The sequence below is a fragment of the Labeo rohita genome, chromosome 10, assembly GCF_022985175.1.
Source record: "Labeo rohita strain BAU-BD-2019 chromosome 10, IGBB_LRoh.1.0, whole genome shotgun sequence".
In the NCBI taxonomy this organism is placed as follows: domain Eukaryota; kingdom Metazoa; phylum Chordata; class Actinopteri; order Cypriniformes; family Cyprinidae; genus Labeo; species Labeo rohita.
In genome coordinates this window covers 29,031,249-29,057,328 of record NC_066878.1, presented here as the reverse complement: position 1 = coordinate 29,057,328, position 26,080 = coordinate 29,031,249, and the positions used below count along the sequence as shown (strand labels likewise).

At 34.8% G+C, this 26,080-nt stretch overlaps 3 protein-coding genes across 5 annotated transcripts in view; all 3 read left to right on the top strand.

Annotated features, from left to right (window-relative positions):
* The first annotated feature begins 334 nt into the window (after positions 1-334).
* On the top strand, positions 335-3,310 carry elovl7b (ELOVL fatty acid elongase 7b). Of its 2 annotated transcripts, none has more exons than XM_051120182.1 (8): positions 335-447; positions 875-964; positions 1,050-1,240; positions 1,318-1,398; positions 1,494-1,550; positions 1,645-1,750; positions 2,101-2,237; positions 2,320-3,310. In XM_051120182.1, exons 2-8 carry the CDS (start codon positions 901-903, stop codon positions 2,530-2,532), a joined length of 849 nt encoding a protein of 282 aa, XP_050976139.1. In that variant the 5' UTR covers positions 335-447; positions 875-900; the 3' UTR covers positions 2,533-3,310. The 2 variants fall into 2 exon arrangements, with proteins under 2 accessions (XP_050976139.1, XP_050976140.1); XM_051120183.1 differs by having other exon boundaries at positions 367-447; positions 872-964.
* Positions 3,311-3,483: 173 nt separating this feature from the next.
* depdc1b (DEP domain containing 1B) lies at positions 3,484-13,609 on the top strand. The gene is made up of 11 exons (XM_051120406.1): positions 3,484-3,644; positions 5,497-5,762; positions 6,521-6,659; positions 7,121-7,248; positions 7,333-7,463; positions 7,549-7,596; positions 7,829-7,969; positions 9,910-10,076; positions 10,249-10,425; positions 12,513-12,704; positions 12,997-13,609. The coding sequence occupies exons 1-11, from the start codon at positions 3,597-3,599 to the stop codon at positions 13,159-13,161; spliced, it is 1,602 nt and encodes a 533-aa protein (XP_050976363.1). The 5' UTR covers positions 3,484-3,596; the 3' UTR covers positions 13,162-13,609.
* Positions 13,610-20,971: 7,362 nt separating this feature from the next.
* Positions 20,972-26,080, top strand: part of LOC127171578 (cAMP-specific 3',5'-cyclic phosphodiesterase 4D) — a 267,521-nt gene continuing 262,412 nt past the window's right edge. For both annotated transcript variants that reach the window (XM_051120308.1, XM_051120303.1), the window contains exon 1: positions 20,972-21,088. The gene's annotated coding sequence lies outside the window, so the exon portion shown is untranslated. The remainder of the gene's footprint in view (positions 21,089-26,080) is intronic.

The following is a 26,080-nucleotide window of genomic DNA, read 5'->3' as shown; positions in this document are numbered from 1 at the left end:
TTTTGTGGTCCAGGGTCACATACAGTGTCAACCTTATTTAGTATAATTCATGGAAATATTACAAGTGTGATAACTAGCGCCGTTTTTCTCTCGATTCTGGGGTTCATCTTGAAAACATCTTCAGTCAGCATGTTTTGCTTTTTTTGCTTTTGAACCATTAATCCAGGGCGCAAAATAATGCCACACACCTGCTGTTGACATTTGAACAGCGTTCCGCTCATATTTTCATACAGGTCACCGTGGAAACGCCAATGAATGAGCGCTTCAAAGTTTCGACTTAAATTCCGGAAGTTTCATGGGACGGAACCTCCATATATGAATAATTGTGGGAGGAGCCACGCTTACAGGTGTATAAGTACTGCACAGGTTTAAATGAGTCATGCAATTGATACCAGCAGTCAAACGAAGGAGGGAGAGCGTGGAAGGAGCGCAACTTCGGGTTTTAAGGTTTGATTTGTTACTTTTTAGTGACAGTCGCAATGGGATTCGTATTTATTCGATTTCAGGGTGTCACTTTAAAGTAGACCTGGCTGTTATAATGTTTAGGTGTTTTGAATCTAGTATTTTAAATTCAGATGTTTAGAATCAATGGCATAACTTGGAATCTACTGGGGTTTCACGTATTTCCAGTTGTGTTTGGGAGTGGTTTGGATGGGTTTGTTTCTTTGGGAGTGGCATTACTAGCATGTGCTCTCCATATAATCTTTATAATCCCCCTTGATGAATTTGAAGGTTTAGTGGACAAGCTTGATTTGTAGCCTTGTTTGCATGGAAAAGAGGAAAGCTATGCTACATTAGAGCTAGGAAGCATTAACAGGGTAGTTTTGGTTTACAAATGATCTTGTTGCTAATTTGGTCTCCTTATTTCCAGCAGAGGGGAAACCTAAAGACTCCTTAGATATGGCTTTCAACACACTGACCTCAAGAGCTGTTTTGCTTTATGATGAGTGGATTAAGGAAGCAGGTAGGTTTGTATCAACAGCACATCTGTGCCTGTACAGTTTCTGTGATTGGATGGAAAAATAAGATGTCTTCTGCCTCACTTGTAGATCCACGGACTGAAAACTGGCTGCTTATGGCCTCCCCTTTCCCTCAAACGATCATCATCGCCGCCTACGTCTACTTCGTGACGTCGCTGGGGCCTCGGCTGATGGAAAACCGCAAGCCCTTTGACCTCAAGCGTCCAATGATCATTTATAACTTCAGCATTGTGGCGTTTTCGATCTATATGATTTATGAGGTTCGTAAATGTGTTGCATCATTGGTTTCTAGTGTGTCTCTCCATTGTTGCGTGTTTATTAATGTCATCTCTTACAGTTTCTCATGTCTGGTTGGGCGAATGGCTACACCTATGGGTGTGACATCGTGGATTATTCTAGTTCTCCTCAGGCTCTCAGGGTATGTGAATGGAGCACATTCTTCTGATTGTTCATTTGTCATTGATGACTCGTGCAACAAATTGACACTTCCTTAACCGTCTTGTTTCCTTGTAGATGGCATGGACCTGCTGGCTGTACTACTTCTCTAAGTTTATTGAGATGCTCGACACTGTAAGTGGGCTGCTTTTATGTTCGGAACATAAAAATGAAGTATTTTCTGATGGACGATCAATGCTTAACCTCCTATGTTTTCTTGTCTTGACAGATTTTCTTTGTCCTGAGGAAAAAGAACAGCCAGGTTACTTTCCTTCACGTCTACCATCACTCCATCATGCCCTTCACCTGGTGGTTTGGGGTCAGATTCGCCCCAGGTAAAGTATTATGAATCATTCAACCAAACCCATAACTTCAGTTAAACTAAGAGGTTTCGATGTCTTTCCGTTGAAATTTCAGATTCCAAAAAAAATCAAAAGCACAGTAAAATTAATCCCAATGAATCTAATCACCCATATTCATGCTAAAAATAGTTCCTATGACTTGTTGAATGCTTGTTAGTTTGCTGTCTGAAGCCGAACGGCATGATTTGAAGGTGCTTGACAGCCGTGGTCATCCACTTTGCTTGTATGCAAAGCATAAAATGCTTTGCTGCTTAATTTTTCCTTTATTTTTTGGGTTCATTATTCTTACTTTTAAGTGCTAATGGTGTATTTTGGTTTCTTAGGTGGTCTGGGAACCTTCCATGCCCTGCTGAACTGCATTGTGCATGTCATAATGTACACCTACTATGCTCTGTCCGCCCTGGGACCCGCCTACCAGAAGTACCTGTGGTGGAAAAAGTATATGACCACCATCCAGCTGGTAAGCTGAAAGATTATCTATCCATCCCTGGTGTTCTATGTTAAAATGTAGGCTTTTTCTAACTCTAAACTTGTCCCTTCAGATTCAATTTGTGCTGGTCACGGCTCACATCGGCCAGTTCTTCTTCATGAAGGACTGTCCTTACCAGTTTCCTGTGTTCCTCTATGTCATCGGTCTATATGGGCTGATCTTCCTGATCCTGTTCCTCAACTTCTACTATCACGCCTACACCAAGGGCAAGAGGCTTCCCAAGGTCCTCCAGAACGGAAACTACCTTCTCAAGAAATCCGAGTGATCTTTTCCATTGGCCACCTAAAAGTGAAGCGCTAACCTATTAAGTGGGAATATTCCTTTTAATTTCATCCGTTCAAGTTCCACTTTCCTGTTTTATGTTAAAACTAATGTGGAATACACCCACCTTATCACTGGATTTAAGACTTCCGAAACTTGCACGCCGGTGTTTCACTAGAGATGCTGTCCTCATTTTTGTTGTCTTCACTTAAGGCTTTGAAATGAGTATGGGGTGGGAAGTACAGTGTTTTTCTTTCTCATCTACTCTAATTTACCTGTAAATATTGAGTTTCTCATCTTTGGAGTATGATTGAACTGCTGGCCTAATCTGAAAAGAGGTTATGAGAGCACAGGTGATTGAAGTTTGTTGCTAAAAGGGTTTTTGAAGGTTATGTTTTAGTTGTAACTAAATGAGCCCGAAACCCTTTGACCCTGAGGTAACGCTTCGAACTGATCTACCCGGTTGTGCTCGAACCTGAAAGTTTACCATGTGCCGCAGAAGTGACATCATCTGAAGTTATTTTGTCAGTGATTTATGCTGTGTGATTATTTATTCTTTATTTAATGTTACTGTTTTCTTAATGTGATCTTTTTAAACGATCTTGATTTGTAGGAATTACCTGTTATGCTTTTATTTTCTACTGATCAGAGCTGAGGAAATGGAAGACCAGAACAATATTGCAGGATTTTTCCTTGTTTTTGTCTTTTTAAATGAATTTCCAGTTTTGTGAAAAAGAAATGGAGTTGTTTTATAATGAAACAAAATAAATTATTTGTCACTACCTCTTGGTTGTCGTATGTTTTCTTTACTTGTACACAAGTTCTCAAAAGCGCACTGAAACTACACCTCCCATACTGCACTTAGGCAACTCCAGTAAAGGTAATGCCCATATTTGGGCAATCAGCACCGTCACGTGACTGATTTCGTGTGCCAATCACATCATTGGCAGGAACGTGTCGGTTTTCAAAAGTGAAGGAAGTTAACTGGCGTGGAGATGTTTATGGAGATAAACGCAGTAAATGGATAAATAATAAGAATATACGCTAATAAAAAGGAATAAGGCTGAAATGGATGGTAAAATGATTGGACCTGGACCTTATAGGGCGACGAAATTGGTAAGAACGATTTTTAAAAAACTGTTCACGCGGAGATTGAACGCTAACAAGTTACACTAGGGCTAATTTCTTGTTTACTTCTTTCTTTAAAACGTTTTAAAACAAAGTATTTTAATAATATATCGTCACAGATATCATTATGCCTATGTAATAACCTTATATTTCAAGCCGTGTGAAAGTTTGTGGCTGCTGGCTTAGATTTCCGTCAGAATGCTTGAAAATATGTCATAAAAAATGTAATTATGTTTCTGCCAAATAAACAGGCCGCTAATATTAGAAATGTTGTTTCTTTTGTTTGTGATTGATTGTTAAGCTAGTCAAGGTAACCACTAAAGACTATCATCTTTTTGCCTACGGCTTTAGTTTGTTTATACTGAGACAAACAGAAAATAGTTCATCTGAATTCACTCTGCAGCTGTAAATCTATAACATTCAGCAGACATCTGGAGAAACTCATAAATTCATTGATTCTTGAGGGAAAATTCATGTGTAACAAAAATTCACCATGGTAACTGCAGTTCCCATCAAAATACCACTTACCAGATCTAATACCATGGATCAAAGATGAAAGGAGGTTTTCAAAAATCAAAACAATACAAATTTAATACAGCTTTATTTTTTTTTCTTCATACATTTGAATGTGTCCTGTTTAATTTTATATTTTCTAAGCAAAAAGATAATCATACATGCATTTTTCATTTCAAAAAGTAATTGTCATTTTAATTATCTTTGCCACTATATTTCAAACCATTAGGTTTTACCCATTTTTCAGCAAGACGTTTTAATCATATAAAATATAATAAAATTGAGTATAGACCATTTCGTCAGATGTAAACATACTGGTCCCAATACACTTCCTGTTTCTTTTTTTTAAACTTTACACAAACATCACAAAAAAATACATCCAACATAACATTTGACTGGATGAAAATGTTACATTAGCACCTTTAAGATGTATTTGTATATGTGAAATAAAAAATAAAAATAAAAAACAAAAAAACAGGAAGTGTTTCTGGACCAGTGTTGTTTACATCTAGCGAAATGGTCTATAATCACTTATACTTTTATATACTCTACCAGTTAAAAGTTTGTAAGATTTTTAATGTTTTTTTTTTTTTTTTTTTTAAATAAGTCTCTTCTGCTCACCAAGCCTGCATTTATTTGATCCAAAGTACAGCAAAAACAGTAAAATTTTGAAATATTTTTACTATTTGAAATAACTGTTTTCCAAATGAATGTTTTAAAATTTAATTTATTAATGTGATTTCAAAGCTGAATTTTTAGCATCATTACTCGTCACATGATCCTTCAGAAATCATTCTAATATTCTGATTTGCTGTTCAAAAACATTTATTATTATTATGTAGAAAACAACTGAGTAGGATTTTCTTCAGGTTTCTTTGATGAATAGAAAGTTCAGAAGAACAGCATTTCTCTGAAATAGAAATATTTTGTAACATTATAAATGTCTTTATCATCAGTTTTGATCAATTTAAAGCATACTGCTAAATAAAAGTATTAATTTCTATAATTTCTATCATTTGAGCAGCAAATCAGCATATTAGAATGATTTCTGAAGGATCATGTGACACTGAAGACTGGAGTCTTACATGCGGAAAGTCAGATTTTCATGATATGTCACCTGTAAAGTAGACACTTGCATTTAATACGCATTCTATGTAATTCTATGAAAATTTAATTTGGTGTGGATAGCCGTCTCGTCTTTACTCATAGAAGCATCAAAAAGAAATGCCACAAAGTTTCAACAGTGTAAATTCACCATCTCATAACAAATTGCAGTTAAACCAGCAAAAATGGTAAATTCTGAAATTCTGTTTTTTTTTTCCCCCAGTGGAATGAGACCATCAGGCTGTTCCGTGGTGGAATGCCAGTCAGACGTCACTGGGCTCATTTCAGGAGTTACGATCACAGTTTCACAGGAGCCGAGGCTGTCGATTTTCTCCACGAGCTGCTCAGACAAAACCAGAACTTTGGACCAGAGGTCACACGCTACCAAACGCTCCAGTTACTCAGAAAATTCCTCAAAAATCATGTTATCGAGGACATCAAAGGACGATTTGGTAAAGAGGACTTTGAGGATAATGGACATTTATACAGGTGCTTTCTTAGCTATCTTTCAAAAATTACACTTACAACATTATCACTGTTATTTTCCTCTTTATTAATGTGAGGCTGCTTTGAAACAGCCTTATATTATATAAAGCTCTATATATACAGTTGAAGTGAAAAGTTTACATACACCTTGCAGAATCTGCAAAATGTTAATTATTTTACCAAAAAAAGACAGGTCATACAAAATGTGTTATTTTTTATTTAGTACTGACCTGAATAAGATACTTAACATAAAAGACGTTTGCATATAGTCCACAAGAAAAAATAACAATTGAATTTATAAAAATTACCCTGTTCAAAAGTTTACATACACTTGAATCTTAATACTGGGGGGTTTGGGGTAGGTGAAAACTTTTTGAATTTGAAGATCAGGGTAAATTTAACTTATTTGTCTTCTGGGAAACATGCAAGTATCTTCTGTAGCCTTTGAAGGCTTTAAGTTTAACTGTTCAGGACAAACAAAACACTCAATAACTATCACTAAACAAAAAAAAAACAGCTGGAGGAATTTTTTTTATTTTCTTGTTGTCTATATGTAAACATCTTATGTGAAATCTTGTTTCAAAATCTTGTTCAGGTCAGTACTAAATAAAAAAAAACATGCATTTTGTATGACATGCATTCTCTTATTTTGGTAAAATAATTAACATTTTGCAGATTCTGCAAAATGCCTTCAACTGTATGTTGCATTATAATAAAAACATTGCATTTCAAAACACTAATAAATCATTTAAATGTGACAGATTTCCTCCACAATCACCTCTGAAGCCCGTTCCTGTGCGGCCACCTGTGCGAGATTACAGCTCAGTACCCAGAATCCCTCGCTGGGACGACTATGAGGAGATATCCATGCCAGAGAAAATCCCAATGAAGCCTCTAATGGTACATTTACAAAAATGTATCCTTTATGGTGCGATTTACAGTGTTAAACTTATTGAGCATAAAGAACTTTGGAAAAGTTTGGAAACATTACAATTTTTAATAGTTTTAGTAAAGTCTGCTATGCTCACCAAGGCAATTTATTTAAATAACAGTAAAAAAGCAGTGCATCTGTTATCAAAGTTGATAATAATAAGAAATGTTTTTGAGCAGCAAATCAACATATGAATGTGAGGATGAAGGATTGTGACACTGAGTAATGATGCTAAAAATCTGGCTTTGTATCAAAGGAATACATTTTAAAATACATTCATATAGAAAATGTTTTTTTCAAATTTAAAAATAACATTTCACAATATTACTGTTTTTACTGTATTTTTTATCTTATATATGCAGTGTCGGTGAGTTTCTGAATGTTTTACATGAATGTTTTTTAATTCTTACATATTTTGGTTTTGATCTAGAATTCCGAGTCGTGGAATAAGAGGCACAGCATCGCCATCGGTGAGGTTCCTGAATGCCGTTTAGTTCGGAGAAGAGAATTAACCCCAAAACACGTGGACCAGATATGGAAGTCAATGACGCTAACACAGTAAGCAACAACAGAGAAGCTCTAATTGTGTTCAAAAAAGCGTTTTTTTTTTTGTTTTGTTTTTAAGAAGAACTCTCTTATTAGTTTACAGACTGTTTTGGGTCTACAGTCTCTGGATGGGGTCTTAGATGCCAAACTTCTGAGCCCGAAGCACATTGTTCACAATGTGTTTGGAGTTAATAAGCAGGGGATTGTTGTGCTGAAGAACAAAACAGGTGAGCAGGAGTTATGTTATGCACATGAAATATTCTTACAGCTAATTTCTGACAGATCTCTTTCTGTGTGTTGTATTTTCTGTAGAGGACTTGCCTCATTGGGTGTTATCTGCAATGAAATGCCTGGCAAACTGTAAGTGACTGATCATCTGCGTTCATAATGATTCAACTCAAAGACATCAATGTTCAATAGATAATTACATGTCCTATTAATAATCACAATGAACAATTAGTTTAGGTTGCTGCTTGTTACTAAAATGGAATTGAATATGATGTCTATATTTATATATTTTCGTTGTTATATTATAGTCCATTTTTAATTGTGTATTAACTTTTACACAACTCTGAAATGATGTCGTCATTAGGGCCCAATGGCAATGATGCCAGGCAGCCCATGTATCCCGGGTTCGAGAGAGACGTCTTCAAGACAGTGTCAGAACATTTTCACAGACTGAAAGAGCCACTTTTGACCTTCCATCTGTATGAAATATTTGTCAGTATTTTGGGTGAGTGACGCACAAGCTATTCATACAGTCAAAGATGAACATATATAATCAGCTGTTATGCATCCATTTTAAGGTTATGATGACTAAAAACGGTCTGCTTTCATAGTTCTTCAAATTAATTCTGAGCATATATAGAGAATAAATAAATAAAAATCGACTTATTTATACATGCATTTTAAGGCCAGTATATTTTTTTAAAGAAATTAATATTTTTATTCTGCAAGGATCCATTAAATTGATGAAAAATAACAGTAAAGACATTTATTAAGTTTCCATAAATGCTGTTTTTTTTAGCTCTCTATTCATCAAGGAATCCATACAAAATAAATGTATCATGGTTTCCATAAAAAAATATCGGGGTTCGTAGAAGGTGCTTAAAGTGCTTGAAGTACTTGAAATTGACTTTTTGAAATTTAAGGCCTAGAAAACCAAGCAATATTCCTGAAGTGCTTCAGTTATTGAAAGACAATGTATCTATGAAATAAGTGTTTTGTCAATTAGTACATTTCTTATCAGGCAAAATTCAAGCAGTTCAAAAAATACCATACCTTTTTCGCTTATTTCAGTTAGTGTAGAAAAACAATCAAGCCAAGCAAGTGGTATTACTGACAGTGTCATGTAAACATGGCTGAAGACGAGAAAAGAAGAACAGATGAACCAAATTAATTGAGTCATTTAGGCTGGAACTACTCTGATAGATTCAAACTCGTGACTTTGATCATTCATTTCAAGCAATTCACTAGCAAAAGATCAAATTAAAAGAGCCAGTCATTTTCGAATTTCAACATTGCTTGTAAAAAGTGCATAGTGATGGGTAAAAGTGATTTTCGAAACTCCGAATCAGTTAAACCATTGTGTCGCAAAATGATTCACTGTTTCAAAGCACTCCAATCGGATCGAATATCTTGAATCATTTGTTTCAGATCAGGACATCTGTGTGGGTTCGCGAATCATTTCGCGAATTGAATGATTAAAATGAAATGATTCACGATTTAATGTCCCGATCTAAATCGAATGATTCGCTTTCCGATCTAAGTATTTAGCGTTCCGAGTACTGAGCTGAAATAATGTTGCTTGAATCGTTATTCAGATCCGGACTGAATAATCATTTGACTTAGTTTGAAAATTTGGAGGGCGGATCGCGAATCATTTTATTCAGATTTGGACTTCGGTGTTAGTTTGCGAATCATTTGCTTTAGATCTGAAGTTTGGAGCGTGGATCGTTTGATTCAGAGCCGGACTTCGGTGTGGGTTCACGAAAAGTTTGCTTTAGATAGAAACTTCGGAGTCTGGATTGCGAATCATTTGCTTTAGATCGGAGCCTTGGAACGCGGATTGTTGATTTGGATCACGACTTTAGTGCGGGTTTGTGAATCGTTTGTTTCAGATCAGAATTTCAGAGCGATTTTGTAGATCTTTTTCAGAACAGTAGAAAACATCAAACCTTTAGGGCAGTTCAATTATAAAAAAAAAACAAAAAAAGCATACACTAATACAAATCCCATAAGAAAATTAACCGTGGGTTTATTATAGTAAAAGTGTAGTATACTTTGTAATACTTCACATGTGCTTCACTTTATTTTTGCTATTTTTACTAGTATTTTTTGTTCATCTGTTTCTCTTTTTTTAGAATTTGAAATAGAAGATATTGTTCGATAAGTGAGATCTCTGATTGAACTCCTTGAAAATCAAAAGAGCAGTGCTTAAGAAAAAGGCCTTAATTCCTGGAATTTAATTTTACAGTATCTGTACAAACCCTGAAATATTAAGCATCCCAACTGTTTTAACTGTTTTCAACACTGATGATGAGCATCAATTCAGCATATTGCCGTCAATGATTTCGGAAAGATCATGTGACACTGATGCTAAAAATTCAGCTTTGCATCACAGAAATATATTGCAATATATTTTGTGTTATTTGGTGTTCTTTTCCCCCGCAGGGCTTCTGCAACGGCAGTCAGTTGCGGTCGAAGCACTGCAGGTCTGCTGCCTCCTGCTGCCTCCAGCCAACCGTCGTAAACTGCAGCTGTTAATGCGTCTGATGGCTAAAGTCTGTGCCAACCCCTCTCTCCCCCCTCTGAATGACACCATTGGAGCTCGTACCCTGGTAAATCACTCACCTCCTCAGATAGATGTTCTCTATACAAGTTAATTATTTGCCAAATAACTGATAGTCTATAACTGTCATAGTTAATTTATAATTCAGCTCAGCGTTCAGTAGATTTGTTGAGCAGCTTTCACACTGTCTGTCTCTTGTGGGTGCCTTCGCTCCTGTGCAGATGGTCCAGACCTTCTCCCGGTGCATTCTGGGATCTGCGGATGAGGTGGACTTGGACGAGCTGTTGGCCACCAAGCTGGTCACGTTTATGATTGATAACCACGACAGTGTGCTGAAGGTGCCGTCCAACCTGCGCAAATCTGTCGAGGAGCATCTGTCTCACCTCAGAAGAGCTCAGGTCGGCGTCCCACGTCATTCATTAAATGCTTGATAATTGATTGAAAATATCATGAAACTGCATCCACAACTTCTTCTTTGGTGTATTTCTGAGAGAAAATGGAAGTAGGAATTAATGTCATATTTGTAGATATTTGTATTATTTGAGATGTGATTGTGTTGTGAAAAGTAGATTGTGATATTACTGGTGTGATATTTTTCTTGCCCATCCACACAGCCTTGGTTTTAACATAGCAGATTTTAAATTAAATTTTGATAAAATATTATTATTGTGCACAAGTAAGACCAGGTAAATTTGATAACACTTTGCAAAAAAAGTTTTATTTGAAAACATGAATTAACTACATTAGTTAACATGAAGCAGCAATACCTACACAGCATTTATGAATGTTAATGTTAATTTCTACATTCACTAATGCACTTTTAAAATCAATAGTTTTGTTAAAATTAGTTGTAAACATACACTACCAGTCAAAAGTTTTTTAATGTTTTTTTTTTTATTTGTTTTTACATTTATTTGATCCAAAGTACTGCAAAAACAGTAAACTTTTGGCATATTTTTACTATTTAAAATAACTGTTTTCTTTTTGAATATATTTTAAAATGTAATTTTTTCCTGTGATTTCAAAGCTCATCATCATTACTCCAGTCACATGATCCTTCAGAAATCATTCTAATATTCTGATTTGCTGCTCAAAAACATTTGTTATTATGTTGAAAATAGCTGAGTAGAATTTTTTTTTCAGGTTTCTTTGATGAATAGAAAATTCAGAAGAACATAATTTATCTGAAATAGAATTCTTTTGTAACCTTATACATGTCTTTAACATCACTTTTGACCAATTTAAAGCATCCTTGCTCCCCAAAAAATAAAAAATAAATTATACTGACTCCAAGCTTTTAAATGGTATAGTGTATAATGTCACAAAAGCTTTTTATTTTAGATAAATGCTGATCTTTGGATCATCGTATTCATCAAAGAATCCTGAAAAAATGTACTCAGCCGTTTTAAATATTGATAATAATAATAATAATAAATGTGGAAATCTGCATATTAGAATGATTTCTGAAGGATCACGTGACACTGAAGACTGGAGTAATGATGCTGAAAATTTAGCTTTGATCACAGGAATAAATTACATTTTAAAATATATTCAAATAGAAATCAGATATTTTAAATAGTAAAAATATTTCAAAATTATACTGTTTTTCCTGTATTTTGGATCAAATAAATGCAGGCTTGGTGAGCAGAAGAGACTTCTTTAAAAAAAAAAAAAAAACATTAAAAATCTTACTGTTTAAAAACTTTTGACTGGTAGTGTATGAACAAGCAATGATAATTGGTACACCCCAATGGTACACCCCAAAAATAAAGTAACCCACACCACTCCAGTCTATTAGTTAACACCTTGTGAATGGAAAAGCTGTGTGTTTATAAGAAACAAACCTATTAATAAGGCATTTTAAGGCATTTAAAACATTTTCTGGCCAAAATAAGAGTCTAGAATCCATAACAACGCTTCCACCAATGAAAAAAGTCCATCCCCTGTTGTCTTTTCACATCAAAATGTCATTTTCACATTGTTTAGAACTGTTTCATACTGTAAAGGGCACTTGATATATGCATATTTCTCTCCTGATTCAGACAAGATGACTTTTCCACTGGAGGAAGTGCTATTATGGATTTGGCCAGAAGTAATGGTTTGAAGTTAAAAATGTCTTGAATAATGGATCTGTTTCTTACAAACACTTCACAAAATGTTAATTGATGGACTGGAGTGGTGTGGATTACCTGTGAATTATTGTGATGTTTTTATCAGTTGTTTGGACTCTCAATCTGACGGCACTCATTCACTGCAGAGGATCCATTGGTGAGCAAGTGATGGAATGCTACATTTCTCCAAAACTGTTCAGATGAAAAAACAAACTCATCTACATCTTGAAAGGCCTGAGGGACAGTTTTTAAAAGATGTAAATGTGAAATATGTTAAGAGGCTTTTTTTCTTTTATGAAGTAAATGAGATAGGTGATGGATGTCTCTTTCTCTCCCCACGTTCTGATCTCCTCTCATGCTTTGGTTTCTTCAAGATAAAGTACGCGGGTGCAGACACGGACACCTCCATGGCATCTCCACCTCACTCGTTCTGCAGACAGATCAGCAGAGAGGAGTTTGAGCAGCAGAGGGTCTCTGGATCTCAAGGGGCCATTGTGGAACTACTGGAGAACATCATACAAGACAAGGGCATGTCCATTAAAGACAAGAAAAAGAAACTGAAACAGGTAAGAGAGGATTCTTTTCATATGACTTAGGTGCTGAAGGTATTACCACAGGAAAATTGCAAAATGTATTCACAATGGTGTGATTGAATTGCTATGTTCTGTTGTCTTTCCATAGCCATTATAGTGCTTGAGATGTTTTACCCTGCACATTTCTTTAAATGTCAAACTACGTGTTCTAAAATTCTGATGTGTTCAGTAACTCAACATGTTTCAAATGTTGAAATCTGAGATACACTCATTTTTATTTTTAGTTTATTTTACACTGTGTGATATTTTTTTTCTCAACTATCAGTTCCAGAGATCTCATCCTGACATCTACCGTAGACGCTTTCCCACTGCTGAAAGTGAGGCGGCGGTTTTCCCAGAGAGACCCCAGAGACTCAAACCTCAGCTGATGTTCCTCACACTGAAGAAACCCTTTCAGCCCTTCCAGAGGAGCTGGAGCTTTCGGGCTTGAGTCAGCGCTCAGAGTTATCAGTTTGACCCTAGGCGACCACGTTAAGTATTATTGTCAAGGAGAGATGTTACTGAATATTAAAGGTTGCATTCTGCTAGGACATGCTGAATCGAAATAACACTAAATTCACCTCATCAGTGATAAGTTGGATTAAATAAAGTATAATGCTGTGCATTAGAGTCCTATAAAGCAAGGCACTACAGGCAAACCCATTGGTTTTTCATGCACTCCTCAATTTTGGTTTGATAACATGTCTACTTTCGGACTAGTGAAAAGCAAAAAAATCCAAAATACACATCTAAGTGTTTATTTTATTACACTTTATCTATTTGCATCTGTAGATTTCAATTACAGTACATACAGTTAAAGTCAAAAGTTTACATGCACCTTGCAAAATCTGCAAAATGTTAATTGTTTTACCTAAATATGAGGGATCATACAAAATGCATGTTATTTTTTTATTTAGTACTGATCTGAATAAGATATTTCACGTAAAAGATGTTTACATTTAATCCACAAGAGAAAATAATAGTTGACTCTATAAAAATGACCCTGTTCAAAAGTTTACATTCTGTGTTGTTACCTGAATGATCCACAGCTGTTTTTTTTTTTTTTTATTTAGTGATAGTTGTTCATGAGTCCCTTGTTTGTCCTGAACAGTTAAACTGCCTGCTGTTCTTCGGCAAAATTCTTCAGCTCCCACAAATTCTGTATGTGAACCCTTTCCAGCAATGACTGTATGATTTTGAGATCCATCTTTTGACACTGAGGACAACTGAGGGACTCATATGCAGCTATTACAGAAGGTTCAAACGCTCACTGATGCTCCAGAAGGAAACAAGCTGCATTAAGAGCTGGGGGGTGAAAACTTTTTGAATTTTAATATCAGGGTAAATTAAACTTATTTTGTCTTCTGGGAAACATGCAAGTATTTTCTGTAGCTTCTGAAGGGCAGCACTGAATTAAAAGATATTTAGGCAAAATAAGAAAAATGTACATGCATTTATTCGGTTCGAAACTTTTCACCCTCCTGTCTCCTAATGCACTGGGTTTTGTTCTGAAGCATAAATGAGCATTTGAACCTTCTGTAATAGTTGCAAATGAGTCCGTCAATTGTCCTCAATGTGAAAAGATGGATCTCAAAATCATACAGTCATTGTTGGAAAGGGTTCAAATACACAAAAATGCTGAAAAACCAAAAAATGTGTGAGACCTGAAGGATTTTTCTGAAGAACAGCGAGCAGTTTAAGTGTTCAGGACAAACAAGGGACTCATGAACAACATCACTAAACAAAAACACACAGCTGTGAATCATTCAGGTAACAACACAGTATTAAGAATCAAGTGTATGGAAAGTTTCGAACAGGGTCATTTTATAAATTTAACTATTATTTTCTCTTGTGGACTATTTGTAAACATCCTATGTGAAATATCTCATTCAGGTCAGTACTAAATAAAAAATAACATGCATTTTGTATGATCCCTCTTAGTTTGCTAAAATAATTAACATTTTGCAGATTCTCCAAGGTGCATGTTTTGACCTCAGCAGTGTCTGTATTAATGCCGTGAGTTTTTTTTTTTTCTGGCTGTTGACACTATTTTCTGATTTATGGAGTAATAAAATGAGAAATCCAAAATCTCTTCTATAAAAACCTTTAATATGTAAACAGAAACAAGAATTTTAAATCTTATTTAAATTACTGCATTTTGTATTGAATAATACTTCATTTGACATTTCAGAAATGTAATTTAAAACATTAGTTTTAATGTATTTTGATTCATTACATTTTCCTCTATTCACCCATAGTGTCTTGCATTAATAATAGGCCTGAAAATAATAATAAAAAGATTTATCTATAAAATAACATTTTACTCTAACCAAAATGCACCCAGAGTGCCGTCGTAGTGCTTGTTGATTTTATTTGTTTGATATAAATAATCTGCAACATTTACAATCAGTTGCGTTCTATTTTTAAGCAGCTGTAATTGGTTTAGTTTTACCTCCAGCTGCAGGTGTCATCTAACAGCTGTCAGGTTCTCCGTTCTGCTAAATCATGCTGTCACTGATAATCAGCCAAAGGAAATATGTGCCAGTCACCAGAAAATGGCTCAGATTTGTATACTTTGAATCAGTTTAGGTAGATGTCAGTAACACAGCAACTACTGATGCACTACAGGCTCTACACTATATTTCTGTCTGTCTTTTGTGTTTTTATACGTTCTCTGTTTTCACTGGTTTGCAGGTTTGCATGTGATACTTTTGTTTTGTTCTTTATATGTTTTTTATTTGGTTTTAAATAGTTCTAGTTTGTAAAGTGTCACGTAGCATTAAGGAAAACCTTCACATTTTGTCACTTGACTATTTATAACTGATCGTGATCTACTGTCATGGTACTGTAAGTATATAGTTCAAAGATACTGTTTAAATCTTCACAAATATTTTCTGTAAACTGGATTCAGCTGGCAGCTTTTACATGTTTTTATGTGTTTTTAAAATAATGGTTTTAATTGTAATACAATGCTGGATCGAATTCAGTGTCAGTGTCATTTGTCAAAGTTTTGTGTCCCCAGTGTTTTGATTTTGTAGAAATTGTGGAGTTATTGTTACTGATTTGGATGTCTGGAGTGTGATCACAAATGTGGAATTGGAAAAAAATAAATGTATATAATTACATGATGTTTTTTGTGCTTTCTTTATGGCTTCAGCCTGTTTCTCACATAATATTCTAAGCTGACATGCTAAACAAACAGATAACTCAATCTACCACTAAAATGCAGATACAGGGTTTCTGTAGGTTTTAAATGCTATTAATTAGCCCTTCCACAAATTAAGGCATTAAAAAGATCTTAAATCAGAGAAGATTTTCAAGTCATGAAATTAATATATTTAATGCAAAAAAGATGGGAAATCTTCCTGAGTATTTTGTCTTGTTTTCCAATACAAATAAATAACCATCCTTAAATCAAGATACATTTACTTGAGATGCAAATCGAAGATCTGAAGTCTTGAAAATGCACTAAATTAAGTGAGTTTATTCTTCAAACAAAAACAAATATCTGCCAGTGGAGTACAAAAACTTGTTCTCCCTTTGAATTCAGTTGATTTTTCAGAGCCCATTGATAGGCAATTGTTATATTTATCTGACGTCATTTTGCTTCTCATGTAAATGCATCTTGATTTAAGAATCTTTAGATATTTGTACTTCATCAGACAAAACTACTGATGAAGAAAATCACTTTTCTGTTCAAATTGAGTAAAATATTTCCATATTCTGATGGAAAAGTGGCTCACTGATGCTCCAGAAGGAAAAACCATGCATTAAGAGATGGTGGGGGGGGGGGTGAAAACTTTTGAACGTAATGAGGATGTGTATATTTTTCTTTTCATTTAGTACTGCCCTTCAGAAGCTACAGAATATACTTAGATGAGATCTTTTGACACTGAGGACAACTGAGGGACACATATATACGACTATTACAGAAGGTTCAAATGCTCTTTTATGCTTCAGAACAAAACCCAATGCATTAGGAGATGGGGGGTGAAAACTTTTGAACCGAATAAATAGGTGTACATTTTTCTTATTTTGCCTAAATATCTTTTTTTTTTTTTTTTTTTCATTTAGTGCTGCCCTTCAGAAGCTACAGAAGATATCTGCGTGTTCCCCAGATGAAAAAATAAGTTCAATTTACCCTGATCCTCAGATTCAAAAAAGTTTTCACCCCTGGCTCTTAATGCATTGTGGAGAATCAGTGAGCGTTTGAACCTTTTGTAATAGTTGCATATGAGTCCCTCAGTTATCCTCAGTGTGAAAAGATGCATATCAAAATCATACAGTCATTGTTGGAAAGGGTTCGACTACACAGAAATGCTGAAAAACCAAAGAATTTGTGGGACCTGAAGGATTTTTCTGAAGAACAGCAGGCAGTTTAACTGTTCAGAACAAACAAGGGACTCATGAACAACTATCACTAAACAAAAAAACACAGCTGTTGTTTATTCAGGTAACAACAGTATTAAAATTCAAGCATATGTAAACTTTTGAACAGCGTCATTTTTATAAATTCAACTATTATTTTCTCTTGTGGACTATATGGAAACTTATTTTATGTGAAGCATCTTATTCCAAAACATTTATTTTGTGTGATACCATCTTATATTTTGGTAAAATAATTAACATTTTGCAGATTCTGCAAGGTGTATGTACACTTTTGACCTCAACTGTGTGTATATACAGGTTTTTTTCTCTTACTGTTACAACCTGTTCGTTTTGTTTTTGTTTTTTGTCCAGTCCTGATGTGCATTTCTGCTTTCTTACTCAGGGGGTCAGTAGAGAACTAATAATCGATCTCTTTTAGAAAAAGCTCATTGGAAGCCTGCTGTATTTTCAGTACAACCCTTGCATGATACAAATAGAAAAACAAAATGAATAATAAAAATCATTTTAAAAGATGAACTGTTTACCTTTTTCCCTTTCATTGTTCTTTTTGATATCATATAAGCTTTTTCCATATAAAAATGATGTTGCAATCCTCTGGTAATGCTATACTCCAATTGCCATGCCAAAAAAGCTTAACTGAACTGAACTTAAACAGAGAGGTTTCAGAATGTCATTGCAATGACGTGTCCAACATTGTTCACTCTTGTGTGCACAATGGCATATGATCTCATATGAACCTGCAGCTTGAAAACAGGTTAATATTAGTAGACACATCTTTTAAGTCTCCGATAATACACCTCAAACACTCTCATATCCTTCTGTAGTGTGGCATTTATACAGCAACAAAGAGACTTGCTGCCAAAGACACGGAAATGAAACCCTAATAGCTTATTTCTTCATGTAAATGTGGCAGTAGACAGAAGCACAATGCCTGCTAAATCCGCACACTTCTAATTATGTCTAAAAGAAGACTCAATTGTACTTTAGCTACAAATAAATCAAATGAAACCGGTGGTAATTATGAGCACAAATGAACATAATTATCCATGCAATTTCACACAACATATTTCTTCCTCCACGAGCCTGTCGCTTGACATAAACAAAACGCACGCATGCGGTGCATTCTCTATGTGATGTGTGTCAGAGTTGAAACAGACCTTGATCGCGCAGAAACGTCCCAGCAGGCCTTGGGCTCCCCTGGTCTATTCCAGGTAATCAAATGCTGCCGGCACGCAGGTTTCCGCATTAATTAGATCTCTTTAAGCGGCCTGTTCAAAGGCGGTGAATCATCGCCAAGTTGAAGATAGAGTTTTTGAAGGTCACTTTCTTTTCTAGCTGCTGATCAATATCTGAAGCCTCTGGGCTCCATCCAGGTTCAGCTCAGCCAGAGACAAGAGAGACATGCTGGAGTTTAAACATAGCGTACGCTTGTAGAAAAAAAGGTTCATTCTATACAGAACCTTTTTTTCTAAGAATGTAGCATGAAAATACAGTGCAGAAGCTCAGGACAAACAATTCAAACATTCGCTATGAAAAGTTCCATTTAGAACCATAAGTTCTGTGCAGTAAGGTCAAAAGGTCAAAATGTTTCTTTATAGGCATTATGACAAAATTTTGGATTTAGTTTGGCTTTTAACAGGAAGTAAATATCAGATTTTATTTAAAAGGTTCCTCTAAATGGCTTCTAACTAGATGCAATTAAAATAAGCATTACCAAGCGAAACTTCATGATATTTTATATAAAATATATTTTTATATGACACTTATTAACACAAATCAATGTTATTTTAGTATCACTGAAATAGCATTATAGTGTTTCTAAATATTTGGCTTTTTTACTTTTATATTTTCTAAAAATGATGTGGTTTTGTCTTTTTTTCATTTTCAGTTTTAGTTATTTTTAATAAGTTAAAATGTGGAAAATGATTGATACTGCCTTGGTAACTAGTTGAAAAAAAAGTTTAATTTATAATATTTTATATATTATACATTTTTTTTTTAGTTCGATTATTATAACTGACTAAAACTAAAAAAAATGAAAACAAAATACTTTTTGTTAATAAAAATTAATAAAATATAAATGTAAGGTGAAAAAACTATTTCAGCTAGTTGCCAAGGCAACATTTTTATTTTCTATTCTATTTTCATCTAGTTAAAATAAATAAATAAATAAATAAAACTAAAATAAAATGAATTAAACCTTACTAGTATATTAAAAAAACAAATAAAAGCACAATATTACAAAAAAATCTGAATGTATAAAAGCCAATTTATTATTACAATTTAATATTAATAAAATTACTACTAATAATACTAAAATAACACTTTTGTGTTCATGTTTATTAATATTATTATATGGTATGTATTTTTTATAGCTCTGTTTATTTAATTAACTATAATAACCCTGATACAAACACATAAATATAGTACAATGCATTAGAAAAAAATGTACAATATGAGAGACAGTGATCAGAATCATGAATAAATCATAAATAATAATAATAAATCCTAAATATCATAAATAAATGAACACTAAATAAGAGTCTGAAAATAATATTTAAATACTTGAAAATATAGTACTTGAAAATACCATAGCAATACTTTAAACTGTGCAGTCAGTTTATTATGATTTCATGCATGAGTAAGTAAAAAAATCACAAATGACTGAAAAAAGATATTTTTGTATATCATCATCATCATCATGAACTGCTCCTGTATCTGTAAACTCCGACTGAACTTGTTGCGTGACCTGCACACCAACACTGCGTGTATCATAGCATGTTCAGTAATAGTATCAGTGAGCGTATGGATCAATATTTGCACCAAACTGGAGTTTTGCCAGCCATTCATCACACTAAGTTCAATGATTCAGTGTGACAAACAAAAGCTCTTCTGTGCTCTACAACAATCGATGCTGTCTGCAGGCGAACTGAGCACTACATCTCTATTAATAAATATTCATTTCGAGTCTACTTAACGAGGACGGCTGGCATTGTAACATTCAGGTGGGCTGTGTGATTAAATACTCCACCTATACAAATTTATCATGAAAAAGCAGGCGCAGTTATGCAATGAGCTATTGTACTGAGGATATTGTAGTGCCATTTCTCATTCAGCTAATTTGCCATTAGATTAGTGCTAATGAAAGAGATGTACAGATTCACCATTCAGACTATCTGTGGCTGTGTATGTGCTTAGCACACGCATAATACAGAAGATTATGTTATGCAAATACACAATTAAAGAAAATGATGGATAAGAAAACATTTAGGCGGGGCTGTCTTCAAGTGTGTTTTGAACATTTAATTCAAACGTCACTGACGTTTCATGCCATTGACGTCAAACCTGACGTTGCACGCAAGTGCGAGTGAGATTTGAGAGCTAAAGTAGAGGGATGGTTTTCAACAGGTTATTTATTATTAAGCAATAAGCTGCACAACTGGTTCTTTCAAAAATCTTTGTTGCGTTGTCAGAATTATGACCACACGCTAAAAAAAGGAGTCGTTGTTTTTCTCGGGGTGGCGCTCGGCTTTTTTATAGTAGGAAGTATATTTATTTACATCTATTAATTGAAAGGATTGATAACTGAAATAAAACAATTTGTCATCACTGACTACTGTGATTGATCCATTCTGACCAGCGCTGAGAAAAGTAACAGGTATCTCGTGACCACGCCGTCTACATTAAGCAATATTTTAAAAAAAATAATTTACACTAGAATGATTTTATATTTTTTATTTTAATTTATAGATTTAATATACATTTGGTTTGAAAACATGTAGTGCAGCGTTAAATACATAATTATTATTTAGACTCTCGACCAATTACAGACAAGGTCCAAGCAGGTAAGTACCGCCCATTTTCAGTTTGCGCGGTAACGTTAAATTTTAGCACGGATTGTTTTGCTAAGTGCTACAATGCGGTACATCATTATGAGGAGCTACTTTTTGAAAGAAGGCCAGTTAAAACTATATTGGACGCCAAACCTCGTAAGTAAGCCATGTTAATCAATTCAAATGTGAAGTGTGTGATTTCTGCGGTACTAACTAACTGTTAGCCAAACGAAACTGCAAAATGACTGTTTTCAAACAGGGTTCCGAACACTCCTCAGGTTACATACATAACTGTCCCGCCCCAAACGCAAGTTTTCTTTAAGTGTTTGTTACTGGATGTGGTTTAATAAGCTCAATAGGACAGTGATCAGTCGACTCACTGACCAAAATGTCGGCCAGTGCACTAAAACATTTGCTCTCTTTTAATTACCCAAACAATAAAAACGAGAAAAAAGACAATGAGAGAGTTTCGGGCATATTGAAAAACTGTCATAAGGGCATCTCGGACCATTGACCGTGTAAATTTATTTGTATGCCTTGAGTTTGCATTTTTTATACATTGCACTGGTTGATTTTCTGTTATTTGTTTTGCATTGTTGCTAGTTCTGCATTTAAGTTTTTTTGTGATAATCTTGGTAGCATTTGGAGTCATTTTTGTCACTGCTTTATCTGTTCATGAATTTTATTTTATTTTTTTCATAAAATCATGAACAGTAAGATTTTTAATGTTTTTAAAAGAAGTCTCTTCTGCTCACCAAGCCTGCATTTATTTGATCCAAAGTACAGCATTTTTAAAAAAAATATTTTTCTATTTGAATATATTTTAAAATGTAATTTATTCCTGTGATTATAGCTAAATTTTTAGCATCATTGCTCCTGTCTTCAGTGTCACATGATCTTTCAGAAATATGCTGATTTGCTGTTCAAGAAACATTTGTTATTATTATTAGGGGTTTGAGCACGTAGTGCCGAAACCCTTTTATAATTTTTATAATTTTTATTATTATTATTTTTCTCCTCTAAAACTGATCGTGCAGACCAAACCGTAAGGCCTCGAGAGCTGAAACTTGGCCAGAAGGTAGAGCTTTCTGCGCAAAGTCTCGCCCCAATCGGCCCATAGGTGGCGCTACAGTGCAAAAAACTAACTTTTTTCACATTTTTGGCTGTAGCTCCTACAATTTTGGTCATAGACTCAAAAACTTTACATTGTTGCAATCCCTGGGTTTTTCCGCAAAACGGCGTTATGTCCGAAACGTACTTTTGCGAACTAGTCCTAGGTTCTTCGCCCGATCGGAACCAAACCAGTGCAGAAATGTTCTCTGGACAGTGAATATCAATAATTATAAAAAAAAATTTAAATTTCGACTCATTGTTGCGAAGGGGCCCCGAAAAGTTTGTCAGGTGGGGGGGCCATTTTTACTAAAATGGCTATAACTCATGAACCAAATTAGATATCTTCACCAAACTCGGTACACATGTGTATAAGCTTAATCTTTGGTCAAATAAAAAAAAATTGCACGGCTCTGTCACTGGGTGGCGCTGTAAGGTGGAAAAAACATAAAAATGACTATAACTATGCAATCGTTGGTCCAATCGACCTGAAAATTGGTATGCAGTGTCTCTGTCCAATGTACTATATGGGTCTATGAGGACATTGGCCTATCTCAAAAAACATGGCTGCCATCAGCCAATAAAGTTTGAGCACCTATTAGACAAGGTTAACGGAGGCCGCTCGGAACGAAACTCATTGGGCATGTTCGACTCATGGCCCTAAAGGTCTGTAAGAATTTTGAAAGAAATCGGCCACTAGTTGGCGCTAATGAGTTTTATGGCTCTGTAATCACGTGGTGTTTCACATATCCACACAATATGCATATCATTTGATAGATCTCCTCATGATGAACAACTTTGCCTCAAGAACCATTGCTGTCAATCAAATCGTTCATTAAATATTCATAATTACGTGAAAAACCTACTTTTGCGAATTAGTCCTAGGTTTTTTGCTCAATTTTGATCAAACCACTGCAGCGCAGTTCTCCGGACTCTCTAGATCAATAATTATCAAAAAAATATAGAATTTTGTCGTTCGGTTAGCTATAACAGGGTCGTTTAGAAAAGGGGTGTGACCAAAATCACCCAAAAGCCTATAAAACCTAAACAAAAACGCAAAACTTTACGAAAATTGGTGAGTACATGTGTCAGATGACTCTTAACAAGCATGCACAATTTCATGAAGATCGGACCATAGGTGGCGCTGTAACAGTTAAAAAGGCTTCAAAAACACAAGCTGTATATGGTAAATGGCCTCAAATTGCTAAAAAATGCAAATATATTCACACAAACACTAGATCTTCATATCATATGATATATTCCCTCATTTTGAACAACTTTGCCTCTAGGACCATTGTTGTCAATCCAACTGTTCTTTAAATATTTGATATTATTTAAAAAACTTCTGTAAACTAGTCCTAGGTTTTTTAACTCAAAATCAATAAAACCACTGCAATAAAATTCTCTGGACACTTTAGGTAAACAATTATCAAAACAATGTTGAACATTTGCATTTGGACAGTGATAACAGGGCCACTTAATAAGATGATAATGATCTACTGTACCCAAATGTCTACAAAACGTAAAAGAAAACAAAATAAAAGAAAATGTTAGTCATATGTTTTGGTTTGGACTACACCCTAAAGCCATAGCACCTCAAAGGCCTCATATGCTCGAACCCCGGTAATTGCTGCTTGCAGCTATATTTATTATTATTATTATTTATTATTATTATTATTATTATTATTATCAGAGAAATTATAGAAATTAATACTTTTATTTAGCAAGGATGGTTTAAATTATTCAAACCTGATGATAAAGATAATGTTACCAAAAAAAAAAAATTCTATTTCAAATAAATGCTGTTCTGAACTTTTTATTCATCAAAGAAACCTAGTACATTTTACATATTCTCTACAGAGTACATTTTCTCAGCTGTTTCCATAGTAGTAATAATAATAATAATAATAATAATGATAATAATGATAATAATAAATGTTTTTTGAGCGGCAAATCAGAATGATTTCTGAAGGATCATGTGACTGCAGTAATGATGCTAAAAATTCAGCTTTGAAATCACAGGAATAAAATACATTTTAAAATGTATTCAAATAGGAAACAGTTATTTTAAATGGTAAAACCATTTCAAAATTGTACTGTTTTTGCTGTACTTTGGATCAAATAAAAGGCCTTGTGAGCAGAAGAGACTTAAAAAAACATTAAAAATCTTACTGTTCAAAAACCGTTCTAGCAAGTATAACAATACATTGCTAAAAACAAAAAATATAAAATTTTTGGTGGTGGCTAACGTGGTGGCCAGCAGAAAAGTAATCCTTATTTGTTGAGTTTGGCATTGTACTTTCACAGCTGGAAATGAGGTAATCATGGTCTCAAATGTTTGGTAGATCAAGATGAGGAAACCAGGGAATGAAATGAGACATAACAGCTGTTTTAGGATGCTGTTTACACCTTTTAGGGGAAATCAGCCAAAAATTATTTGATTTTTTAAATTATTAGGCTTATTTGACTCGTATCAGTTGCCGATTTAATTTCTTGACCCGGAATCAATGCGTGTCAAAGCATTTTGTGACGTCTGTAATTCAGTAGAGGGTGGAAAATGGTCATGTAATGCCTAATTATGACGTATTTGATGTAAGAAACCTTGACTAATACTATAAGTGGACTGATTAAATGCTGCAAATTGATTAAAATGACCTTTATCATAATATTCTTGGTGACTTTGGCGCATCCTGCGAGTGGATGCTGGCCACGATCATTGAGATTGTTTGGGTGGGATGCAGGAAATAGTTTTTTGATCACGCTATCCATTCAAAACAAACCTGACCTGTTGTGCTTTAGCAGATAGACTCTTGAATTTTGCAACTAAATTGCATGGCTGGGTGTTATACTCCTAAGAGATGCCATTAAGGTCAAGGTCATAGAAACGTTCACTTTAGTATTTATTCCTAAAGCATTGCTTTGGAACTACACGGTAGAATTTCCCTCCAAATGCTTCTTTTATAAACAGGAACTGTGTTAACATTAATTGCTTTTGACGTTATACTATACTTCATGGGTCTTAGAAAACACATAATTTGCAAAGCAATTATATTGAATTTGTAGTTTACTGAAGAGTCAGTGGGGAAATAGCTGTGTTGATGGTACACGGTGCGTATCGCATTTTCTCATGCCTTTCCCAACCCTTTGTGAGCTACAGACACGTAAAAACAACACCCACTGGCGCTCAAAGCTCACTGTTTTCTTTAGGATAAGCAGAAACGCGTCAGCACAAGTTCACGTCGACTAGTTTTTTTTTTTTTTTTTTTTTTTCCTTTTCTCGACCAGCTGTGTTAACCCATTTCCTTGTTGCAAACAGTCATTTCATCTTGCTCGTTTTATGAGATGCACGAGGTTACAGTAGCTCATCCCTTGGGATAGACAGAAGCAATAGAACAGAGTTTTATTTTATTCTTTCCAAGTTGCAAAAAATAACTTCATTCCTTGCAGCTTTTGTGCTCTGAAAATGCAGCAGTTACAGTTGCACTGTGGGTTGCTTAAACGCTGACATGCAGCCTGTTTTGCATCATGGTTTGCATTGATCGCTATCATAGTGTCCTGAGTATTTAAACATAGATCATTTCCTTTGCTGCATCCCTTTGTTTGTTTGCAAGAACCTTATTATACACTCGAGTACGGCAATTCCTTTGAGCCAAGACAAGACGCTGATATTGGCTGACAGGCCACACTCATGTCGTTACTAAATTAGGCCGATCTGCATCAATATAATGGGTTTTGTGACAAGGCAAATTGCATATCACAATTTTGGTTTCTTTTTGCTCTTAGTGGCCCCATTACATGTGATTCAGTGTAAATGAGCAAACGCATTGAGGTGTGAAACACATGAAACATTACATTCGGCCAATTTTGGGAATCTAGAAAACAGCCTCCGTGGTGGACGTTGTTCTTTGTTGTTTGTCTTCCCTTTATGACTCCAGGGTACAGGCTTAAAGGTCACTGGCAAATGAGTGTTTGCTGTAACTGGTACACGTCATTGAGAATTGAGATGAAAATAAATTCAAATCAAGGTTGCAAACAGGA